At 43.4% G+C, this 11839-nt stretch overlaps 1 protein-coding gene across 1 annotated transcript; it reads right to left on the bottom strand.

Annotated features, from left to right (window-relative positions):
- Window positions 1–1787: 1787 nt before the first annotated feature.
- On the bottom strand, window positions 1788–9937 carry PGRMC1 (progesterone receptor membrane component 1). The gene is made up of 3 exons (XM_032757514.2): window positions 9497–9937; window positions 5790–5945; window positions 1788–3112 (listed from the first exon to the last, which is right to left on the bottom strand). The coding sequence occupies exons 1-3, from the start codon at window positions 9822–9824 to the stop codon at window positions 3009–3011; spliced, it is 588 nt and encodes a 195-aa protein (XP_032613405.1). The 5' UTR covers window positions 9825–9937; the 3' UTR covers window positions 1788–3008.
- Between the last annotated feature and the right edge of the window lie 1902 nt (window positions 9938–11839).

Here is an 11839-nt window from a genome sequence, read left to right as displayed (position 1 = left end):
TTCCTTCAGCCCTGGGTGGAAGTGTTCAAGTTATACAATGTGCAAAAACAATTGTGGGTTTGGGATGGAGAGTCTAGTCAGAGAAGGTAGGGGCCTCAATAATCAGTCTTTGAGCATTCAAGAGTTAACTGTATTTTCATGTGAAATATACAGCAAACTGCCTCTAAGTATCATAACAAAGGCAGACTACCTTGGAGTAAAATCTGGGCACTTTAGAGCTGAAAGGGTCTTTGTCAGGTTCAAAGAGCTCTTTCTGAAACAGCAAGAAATGTATGGTTGCTTGTTCTTGATCTAGGATTTGCATAAATTTGGCCCTCTGAAGTAAGGTGAATGTTACATTATGCAGGGAAGCCAGATATGCAGATACTGAAAACACGTAGTAAATGCTCATGAACCACAGATGCTAGTATTGAGAACAAACCCTCTCTGCAGCTGGTAGGATGACAGCAGGTGGGGAGCAAACCAGATGTTAACCTAACACCTCCCTCCTTCACTGGACATGTGGTGGTTTTAACAACTACACCCCCCCACCCGACACCACCATCTTCTTGAATGGTGCCTTTTACATGAATATGGCTTATGTATATGCTAGCTGGATTTGAGAAGTTTTTAGATCAAAGTCCTGCCTTATAGCAATATTCCTTTCCAAGTAACCAACACAATGTTGATTCAGCTCTCAATGGAAGAGAATCAGGTTATTGGGAGTGAAACTTTAATGAGGCTCTAAATCAGGGGTGCCTAATCTCTTCGCTTCCCTGGGCCACATTGGAAGAACTGTCTTGGGCCACACATAAAATACACTAACACTAACGAGAGCTGATGAGCTAAAAAAAAAAAAAAATTGCAAAAAAAATCTCATGTTTTAAGAAAGTTTACAAATTTGTGTTGGGCTAAATTCAAAGCTTTCCTGGGCTGCATGCAGCCCGTGGGCCACGGGTTGGACAAGCTTGCTCTGGATATTTTCCTCTTGGCAGCAGACAAGCCTGTTTAACCTTGCAGGATGAGTAGCCTAATCTTCACATGCACATGAGATTTCAGGCTGCAAAGGTGGGCCCAACTTCTCTCTCCCACTCCCTCTCCAAAGCATAAGGCATAACAGGTTACATGGTACAAAACAGGCACCAAACATTTGGTGAATGAAATCAAGTGGGGAAAAAAAAAGAGCACATTAAAAAAAACTCACAAGTACCTGCAATGTGGTTTGATAACATGAAAAATGGAAATTTCTTTGGTTCAGGAAGTATATCTCTTATAAGAAAACTCTGCCAATGTTAACATTAAAATGACAAAACACGAATAGGTTGTCTTTGTTTATACAACTGACTGCATATGTAAATCTGTTATCCTTCTTTTGACATGAGGTGAATTAACTTTGCTACTGTAAGGATTCCTGATACTTTCCTGATCAGACAATACATTAACATAAAAAAACCCCAAACCCTTCCTTAGCACTTGGCAATGACAATGCCTTCAGTAACCTTACTTCTTAAGAACCTTGCTATAGACTTCAAGGTGGAGGTCTGCCATTTACAGTTTAGAAAGTTCTGATTTAGGCAAAACTTTGACAAGTCACAAAAAAAAGCAATTCAATTCACTATTTCTTAAACACGACAAACTGGTATTTGGTTTCTGGTGTGGGGTCTCCATGAAATTTTGCCCCTTGTTTCTTTTGGAATACAAAAACTCGGCACTCACAAATGAAACTGAATTTTAAGCCAAAGTAAAATGTCTGAATCAGATTCCCTAGAATAAGGTTTTTAAAAAAATTTAAATAAGTCACCACACCATAGCGGGTAAAACCATTTTTATTAACTGACCAAAGCACATCATTTTGTTTTCTGATTTGAGGTAAAATGATTAAACACAGTTCACAAGAAAATACAATGACTATTTATCCACAATTACAAGAGTTTGAAATCTCACTAGGTGTTCATATAATACTTGTACAAATTCATACAACTGTATAGTCTACTTAAGCTTAGTGTTAACCAAAAGAGCAATATCAAAGACCTAGACACTTGACTACTACTTTTGCAGTGGGTATAGTTTTATAACAACAGAATAACTGTTACCTTATAAATATACTTTACTTTAAAAACCACTTGACTAGTGACTGTACTGTTTCCTCGTGGTTCAGGGGTGTGCATGAAGGCTCTTAGGAGAGCAAACACCTGTTCCTATTCTGTATGTCCCTCCCTCATTTCAAATGAGAGTAACCAATTGAGTAAAATAACCAAATAACCACTGCCCCACCATGAACATGGGGCTTGGGAAGACAGTCCTACAATCTCCATCATGTATTTAGGTTTTTAGGCCAGCCAGCTCTTTTTTTCCAAAGCTTTCTTTTGAATGTTCAGATCCTATTTTAATGCTAACTATAGACTACTGTGTTTGTGAGGGTGTCTGAGTGTCTATGTGAGGGCAAGGACAACAATGCAGTCCAGAAACACAGAAAATATGCTTTTTTGCAGCTGAGCTCTGTTTTGAGATTTCGTTTTGTTACTGGACAGCGCTTGATCAATACCAAAGTCTTTGGAACACTGCAGATTTGCTTTAGAGGTAGATAAAACAGAAATCATGCAGTTAAGTCAATTGAGAAAAAAAAAGGGATTTGTGTCTTTACAGAACATCATGACTAAAAGTTGATCCTTTGCTCTTGGTGCACATTTAAGATTTTTACCTATTTTGGGAAATACCCAAGTCTTCCTTGTCTCTCAGGAAAAACACATTTAAATTCATCCTGTACTAACTACAGATAGAAGAAAAACAGTATTAACATGTGTATTACAGCACTGCAGTTCACTTTCTGGATTTGTGACACACAAACACATCATGCATTCTAAGACAGAAGTTAATTTTATTAGTGTCACTAGTGATGTTAATTAAAAAACTTATAGCAAGTGCTCAAAACTTTTCTAAATATTGTAATCACTATGTTTTAAAGACAGAGTGGACTGTTACAAATGATTTTGCAAAATACAAAAATAGATATACTTCCACTGAATGCTTTAATCATTTTTCCGAGCACTCTCATCTTTTGGTTCTTCCTCATCTGAGTACATAGTGGGCTCCTCCCCCTCCTTCAGCAGTTTGCCCACGTGATGATACTTGACTGGAGGTAGAGAAGAAAACACAAAAGGTCATTCTCATTCTTTCTAAAACGTCATTACCACATTTCAATTTAAAGCATTTATTAGAGGCCTACAATACACTCAGCAATGTGTTGGGCTTCTTGAAGGATACAAAGGTGGTTTATACCACCGTCCTTGCCAACAGGGAATTCGTTTTGTTCAGAAGACAGACATATAAAACAGGTGGCAATGTCTGGCAATGAGTGTGCAAGGTAACGTCAAAATGAATTGTTTGTGTGTAGGGAATGTTTAGAAGAACAAGGGCAAGTTATGAGCTCGTCAGAAGGGTTACAGAATACTTCATGGAAGGAGGATATATTTTGAAAAAATGTATAGAAGGATTTAGGGAGGGAGTTCCAGAAAATGCAAACGCCATGTACAAATGCATACAGGTGAGACAACGTATCTGGGAAGCAATGAAGAGACCAAGTTGGCAGGAGTAGAGTTAACATTTAGAAGTTAGTAGGAGATAAGATTGGCTAAGTGGTGTGGGGAAATATTATGAAAGATCTGAAAAGCCAGCCTGAGTTTGGACTTACAGGTGGCAAAGGGCACTGAAGGTTTATAAGTGAAGGAATGACACAGTAAAATAGTGCTTTAACAACAATATAATCAACGTGGTGTATAGGGCAGATTTCAGTAAGGAGAGACTGGCAACAGGGTGATCCGGAGGCCAGCGTGCAGATCCAGATGCAAAGGAACCAGCGCCAGGAGTAGGGTGGTGTCCAGGGGAATGGAAAGGGACAGATGAGAAGTACTTTGAAAGAAAACTGGAAGCATGAATTAAGTGAAAATTGGAGTTCCCATGGACTAAAATGGGAACTCTGTGGAGGGAGCCATTCTGGAGGCTCACATGACAGGAGATCTAAAACATGGAATGGACAAGTGAAGTCAGGATTGGCAAGAAAAAAAAGGGTTTCCCTGAATATCTTTCAGAAAGAGAGTTCAATCCAATTGTAGGGATAGAAACCATATTGTGGGGAGGAAGAAGGTATAGAGAGGAAATGAAGTAATGGTTAGGAATAAAAACTTGTAAGAAGTTTGTTTGACAGTGAAAGGAAGGAATAATAGTCTCATAGATGAAGAGGATAGCAAGAGACAGAACGTTTTTCCCAGCACAGAGAAAAACCTATGGGTGGTTAAAGGAAGTGGTAAAAGAACCAGGAGATGACTGGAGGTGTTGGAGAAAACAGATGAAAGGGTGCAAACCAGAATGCAAAAGACTTGAGAAGAGATGGCATCAGCAAACCACCACATCACTGTAGCCAAACTAATGCAGCGTCGATCATCTGAATGTCCGAAGCCAAGAGTCTCCTCTTCCTGAATATGAGAGTAGGAATTAGAGGAGTAACCAACCTGTCTAACCAGGTAACTAAAGCTGCTTTTGTGTGAAATGACCGTTGGGAACAATTGGAACTGTGTGAAACAAATAAAAGCCGGTGGCGCCTGGGAAACCTGCCTTAAGGGGAATCCACACCAGCTTTAAGTGTAGCTGAGGTGTCACAACAGCATCTGGGGCTAGCCTTAAAGTGGAAAAAAAAAATCACACTTTTTCTCCCACTGATGAAGGCAAGCCCTAGAAAATAGAGCTTTGTAAGTTAGACACTACAATTCATTGGTTTCACATAGAAAACTAATTACAAAGTCATCCTTATGATGCCAAAAATTAGGGACTCCATTAGGTAACTGAACTATGTTTTCCAAAGTATAAAAACCTGCCTCTAGACTTGGAAGTTATATGTAGCCTGCTTGAGACCCAAACTCAAAGGCAGAGACACATCTGGCTAATTATTAATCCAGAACTCTCTCTGAAGTCAGCATTATTTTCAAAGAAAATGGTTGGATATAGCCAAGAGAACATGTAATATTTAACTGATTATAGAGAACACACACAGAAAACTACATTTTAAATGAAAAATCAAATAATGCTCACAGTCTTTATATACTGTTTCATAAAAGCTGGGAAAGACTCTTATTCAAATTCTTGGCAGTGAAATATTGCTAGAGTGATAATTAAACAGTTAGATTTGACAGAAACCAATTCCTGCATTCTCAAAATCTGAACTTAACCCCTCATTCCTATTTCTCCCCAAAGACCTCAGCCCATAGCATAAGCCAGAAACAAGCATCTCCTTTTTACTTTCTTTTTAAAAATGCAGACACCATTGTTACTGGGCACATTATAAGCATCATTTGTAGATGAGGCCTATAGTTAGGCTCAATTAGATTCAAAGAGAAGCTGTTTCACAGAATACAAGTCTCCCATTCTTCAACAGAGATGTGGGCTGCTTTTAAACGGCAAGCTCTACAAGAGAGGGCTTATGAAAATCCCTTTCTGTAGCCAAGATGGCCACTGTCCTTTCCCTGACACACCAAGCACCAAATCCTCATTTGGAATCTAGCAATCTCTCAAAAATTTTAAAATCAAACCCAGAAACCCAAGTTTCCATACAGAACTGGCTAAAAATTGGTATGCAATCATAGCAAGTGACTCAGCACTGCTACAATTACTTCAAGCCATGAACTTGATCCATCCAAGATTAAGGAGCCTATCAAAATGCACCCAAGTTTCAGGCTGCTTAGTAATAACTATTGTCCTGCCACGAATCCCCATTACTGGTAGAAATTTGACCCAGACACAATTTTAAAAATGCTTACAAGTGAACTGAGACTCCCAGTCACTCAGAGTCTCCTGCTGGGCAGCAGTGAGGTCAGAAAGGTCATCGTACTCATCCTTCAGTGCTTCCTTATCCAGGCAAAATGTGGCAAGGCCCCTGGATGCATCTCTTCCAGCAAAGACCCCATACGGCCCCTCTTCAAAAACAAAACCAAAGATCAATTCTTTATTAGACAGTCAATTTCTCTGTGATTTATACACAGAAAATGGCTTCCCTATTCATCAACTAGCCCCATTTTTGAATATCAAATTCCATTAGGAAACCATAGTAATGTTGATATTCTGAACACTATGTAGGAGACATAGAAAGACCTGTTGTCATTTAACTTTTCAATAACTAAAAGTAAATCAAACTGCTATACACTTGCATCAGTCTCCTGTGGTTTCCAAATAGCCAGTAAAAAAGTCATACGTGGTTAGTGATCTCTTGGGATAGTGGTAGTAGGGAATCATACAAGAACATTGAACTGGGAGCCTGACAGTTCTAGGCACTTGGGGCTACACCAGTGAGAGTTATGGTTTCTTAAGATAATAAGCACTGATGTGTACATGAAAACACATTTTCTTATAAATATATTCTGATGTGTTTTAATGAAACAAAGGTATCTTATAGAGATCTTTGGTTCCAAGGTTCAATTAAACATTAACTCATGGCATCTGCAGGAGACTCATTTTATAACAGTATCGTTGGTTAAAAAATCTATCCACATTACATAACCTTCACTGTCAATAAATAAGAGATAACACAGAGATCAGTCTTCATTATCTGTTTTCTGGCGGGCTTGAGAAGACTGTGAAAATACTAAAATTTTCATGGAAAAGAGGCTGAATCGATACTGCAAAACAACTCTATAAAACAACTCTATAAAACGTGATTATTTGTGATATTATACTGAACTTTTGTCTAAGAGAGCAGAGAATCATTCTGTGGGTACACAAAGTGGATATTTAGACTTATTTAAATATTGCACAACTAAATGAAGAGAATTCAGTGTACTTTAAACAATGTGTTGTTTCCCCCAAGGCAGACTGAATAGCAGCCCTGACATTAAAATGTTTGTAGGGAACCACTATGCCAAGTATGAGAATAGATCGAGTTTCAGTATGGCCTGGTCACCTGAAACCTCAATACACTCAGAGATTTTTTACACATTTTACGACTTTTAAATGCAATTAAAATTCCAAAGAAAAATGCTTATTTTTAATCATCATTACATGCTGCCACATTCACTAAAGAAGGTTAAAAAAAAGCCCACATTTTTCATAAATGTACACCCCTAGTGGAAATGGCAGCACCTAGTGCTTGAGAATAGGCAAATGTAATGGTGTGAACCTCACCATTACAGAGATTATGGTCATTGGCTTGGTAGAGTGAGTCTTTACCAAGCAAACCTCATAGAATATTTAAACAAGGTCTAGTGGGAACATTAAAAGTCTTTTAAAAATACATATTATTCAGCGCAACATATATTCACTAGAACGTAAGCTCCATAGGCAGAGATTTGTGTCTGTTTTGCCCACTGCTATACTCCCACATCTACAACAGTGCCTTGCACAGAGTTAACAGGCACTAGAATGACTAATTTTTAGGAATCCTTTACAACATGAAGCATCACTTTCTACCATGATGTCACGTAGTCATGGGCTCACTGAATGACAGTGCAAGATAGAGACAGAGATCTCACAATAGGCCATCTTTATCACTTTTCAGAGGGAAAACTAAGGCTCAGAGAGAACAATGCTTTGCACAAGGTCACACAGCTAGTCATGACCCAATCAGGACTAGAACGCAGGTTGCCTGACTCCCAGTTTTGTACTCTGTGCGCAGGCTGACATCCTCTCAATGACTCTGCAAACTACAGTCATGATGATGCCTCATGCACATGTTTTCACTCCTTTAATATTGAGCTCAATATTAACAGGTATTTACATGATTATGTTTATTGATAAAGCATCTATGTGTGCTACTCTAAGTGACAAATAATGTGTGTGGTTTTCAAATGATTTTGACAGTTACATGCCTACAGAAAGCAGGTATTCCAAAATATCCGCAGGCCCGATGCAGTGGCTCATGTCTGTAATCCCAGCACTTTGGGAAATGGAGGTGGAAGGACTGCTTGAGCCCAGGAGTTCGAGACCAGCCTGGGCAACACAGGAGCGAGACCCTGTCTCTAAAAAATAAATAAAATGTCTGCAAGAAAAAAACTGAGTTCCTTAACCTTAACACATCTGATTTTGATAAGTTGGACTGGGAGACTAAAATGAATGCCTGAGTTTGTGTACTGCCTTCTGTACTCTTCCCTCTCTCAGGCCAGTGTGGAATGAGCACCGTCCATGTGGACACCCTCTAAGCTCCCTGTGTTTAGAGGAGTCCATATTGGAGGAGCGAAAACCTCTTCTTCCTCATCTCCAAGTATTCTATAAAGCAGGACTTTGCAAGCCTGGCTGCTTTTCAAATTCGCCTGGGAAACATATTAAAATACAGACTCCCGGACCACCCGAGACTCATTTGCAGCTCTGGCGGTTAGACTGGGAATCTGTATTTTTCCTCAGATGCATCAGGTGATTCTGATACGCAACCAGGTTTGCAAAAACCTCGCCTCTAAGGAACCCATCAGGCCTGCCTTCTCCAACAGCTCAGCAGTGCAGCAGTCATCCATTCTTCATTTCCCTCTGGTTGGCTTTTCCTGATATCCCCCCACCCAGCAGTCTTCATAGCTCTACTCCTTTTGTTTCTTGGTATCCTCCCACTTCTCTCTCCCTCCATTTTAATTTTTTTTTGGCTTCTAATCCTTTCTCTCCTGCTATAGACTAGATACCATATTACCTTAAAAGCTTGCCACGTTACCATTGTCCACCACATTCAGCCTTTATTCCTCCATCAAACAGACCCCTTTCTCCTTGTTCACCTTCCAGCCTTTCCCCATCTGCCACACACAGCACAAGCGCACACATACCAAACACATGCCACACACATACCTGACGCATGACCCATTTCAAGCGCGCATGCACACACCACACACACACACCCCTGATAAATCACATACACTAAACACGCACACACCGCGCATGCACACACCACGAGTGCACACACACATCAGTATCCACCGGGCACAAGGCTTTTACCTGCTACTAATCCCGTCTCGGCGTTTTCTCCCACACCCTCATATTTCAAACCTACTCCCGGTGTCATTGGCCTTCCCGTCTTCTCTAGGTCTGGACCTTTTCCCACTCTCGCCCTCCCCCATGCCTCCCTCGGAACACCCTCATTTCCTTCCTAGAACCCGACACTACCCCCTCCTCCTTCCAGGAATCCCCAAGCCCAGGACCTTCGAAAACTCCCCCAACAGCTTGGGCTTTGATGTGTCCCCCCCAACGCCTTCGAGCTTCGTGGTCCCACCCACCCTCGGCTTAAGCGCCTCAGCCTTCTTTCTCTAACCCCCTCCCAGAGCTGTCAGCGCGGGCCGGGGATCCGCGTCCCTGACTGGTCCGCAGCCCCTCTAGAGCGCCTCTTGTCCCCTGCCCGCCCCGGGAGCCTCCCGGCTCTCCGCCTGCCCGCCTACCCTAGCTCGCCGCCATTCCTCCCTCCACTCAGGGGGGCCCCCGCTCCTGCCTAGCCTCTCTCCCGCCCAGCCCCGTGCCGGGGCCCCCTTCTTTTGTCTCCGAGCCCCCCTCGCCGGCCGCGTACCGGGCCCGTAGAATTTGCGGCCTTTGGTCACATCGAACACCTTGCCGTTGATGGCCATGAGTATGCGCGGGTCCTGGACGCCGTCGAAGCGCCGCAGCTCGGCGGGGGTGAAGTCGCGCCGCTTGAGGCGGGGCAGAGGGGGCGGCTCGTCGTCGTCGCTGTCGCCGCTGGCCGCCGGCTGGTCCCCGCGCACGATCTTGTAGAGCAGGAAGATGCAGAGGCCAAGCAGCAGCAGGTTGAGCGGCGACGTGAAAATCTCATGCAGCAGCCCGCCGCTCTCCAGCTCGCTCGGGTCGGCGCCAGTCGCCACCACATCCTCGGCAGCCATGATCTCTGGAGTAAAGGTTGGGCCGCGCTAGGCAGGGCTCCGGAACTCGCCGCTTTCTCCTCCCTCTGAGCGAGCGAGTGGCGCGCGGGGTTCGGCGGCTGCCAAAGACTAGCCGGGGAGGAGGCGGGGCCGGAGGGGCGGAGCCTCCAAGCCCCGCCTTCCCAGAGGCCACCTAAGCGCCCCGCCCTGCTCGGTCCCGCCCGGCAGCCCTCAGGCCCCCAACAAAGCCTCTAGAGTCCGGCGCCGCTCCCCCGCGGCCGCGCGGTGCCCCCCTCAGTTCTACCTGGGAGGCCCCAGCCCAGCCTCACGCCATCCTCGCGCCATCCTATAGCTGAGCGCAACGCACGCGCTGCCCTCCTCTGCACCCCTTTTTTGCTCCTCGCAGACCGACCCGCTGGGAGGGCCTCGGCATTGCCGGGCTCTGTGCGAGCGCCCCTCCGCCACCTGATGCGCGCCAGACACCGACTCCCTTTCTCTTGCTGCAGGCTTTTCCCTGCCTCCCATTCTGAAGCCCCTCATCTTCCCCCTGTCGTTCCCGGGCCCTCCAAGCTGTCTTAGGAGACAGGAAACTCATTCTTCGAACTCCATTTTCTATGTTAGAGCCCTACACGACTCATTTTCACCTTGGGAACCCCCATTCGCTCTCTTTGATGGCCCTTCCCCAATTCTCCCCCAGATGCTGTGGGACCGACACCCCCGGGATTGCTAAAGTCAGTGCACAACTCTCCCTATTATCTGGGGAAACGAATCTGATCGCCCAGTTAACTTTGCGTTTGTTCTCCGAAAAACCCTTTTGCAATTACTGATTTGCTCAGTCACCAGGCATTAACAAGCAACGTTCTCTTGTTGCTCTTTTTTCCCCCTCAGAATAATGTGAAAGTTTCTTTGTTTGGCAGCGTTCTTCTATTTGGAGTTTGTCAGGCTACCCTTGGCAGTCACAATAACCCTGAGGCTGGAGCCCAGACAAAGGCGGGAGTTTGGAAGGATCCTAGGCCTGGTCCCTTCCTTTCCTAGGTATTTCATCCGGCTTTTGATGTGCTAACAGGCTGCACAGAAGCAGGCCTCCACCGAGGAAGGGGTTGCCTCGTCCTAATCTGGCCCTTTTTCTGGTGGCAGGGGGAGGGGAGCAGAAGAAAGGATAGAGAGGGAAACAAATAATTAAAACCAAGCCGTGCACACATCTGCAGCCCAGAGCAGTACTTTTCCACCAAGCGTTCTGTTGGCTTGCACATAACTTACTCCTCCTCCCAACACGCAAGAGACTTGAGTAAAGATTGGCTTCCTACCTCAGAATTCTAAAAATTTCTGGCAAAAACTGCTTCCATCCCTGCCCCCAACATCTTCTTAAATCATTATAAAGTGTAATGAGTCAAACAATCTTTGTATCGGGCCCACGCATTTTTCTCAGAGCTAAATTTGGGATTAGCTGAAACAGCCCCTCCAGATCTTTTGTCAAAACTCTTCAATTTAATCACGGGGAAACAGGCTCAAACTGAGGGCACTTGGCTATAGTTAGAATCTATGTCTTTTAACATGTATGGCCAAGAAAATTTAGAAAGCTAATAAACTTATAAAAAATATTTTCATTTGCAACTAATATGACAAAGGGTTAATATTTCTTTGAGAGATCATTTGGATTGATAAGAAAATGTATAAGATTCTAGTCAATAAATGGAAAAAATAGGAACAGGTAGTTCACAAAAGAGAGCACGCCAGTGGTGAATAAGCATATGAAAATATTCAGTCTCAATAGTAACAAAAAGAAAAGCATGGAGATGCCACTGTCACCTACTACTTTTCTACAGGAAAGATAAAAGGGAAAAAAAAAAAAGGATATCACACTATTGGCGAGAGAGTGGTGAGACTCGCATACACTGTTGGGTATAACCTTTTATTATCCATAAAAATATTTTCTATCCATTAATCCCACTTCTAGAAATCTGCTCTTTGACCTAGTAGTTCCATTTTCAGGAATCCATCCCAAGGAGACAGAAATGCAGACAAATATTTCATTA

Source organism: Hylobates moloch, unplaced genomic scaffold, assembly GCF_009828535.3.
Source record: "Hylobates moloch isolate HMO894 unplaced genomic scaffold, HMol_V3 SCAFFOLD_7, whole genome shotgun sequence".
In the NCBI taxonomy this organism is placed as follows: domain Eukaryota; kingdom Metazoa; phylum Chordata; class Mammalia; order Primates; family Hylobatidae; genus Hylobates; species Hylobates moloch.
This window is presented reverse-complemented; position numbering and strand designations above follow the sequence as displayed.

Coding starts and splice junctions, on each gene's coding strand:
- PGRMC1 (XM_032757514.2), bottom strand. CDS start 9,824: ATGGCTGCCGAGGATGTGGTGGCGACTGGCGCCGACCCGAGCGAGCTG. Junction 5,946..9,496: donor CCGCAAATTCTACGGGCCCG/GTACGCGGCCGG, acceptor TTGTTTTTGAAG/AGGGGCCGTATGGGGTCTTT. Junction 3,113..5,789: donor CTGGGAGTCTCAGTTCACTT/GTAAGCATTTTT, acceptor CTCTACCTCCAG/TCAAGTATCATCACGTGGGC.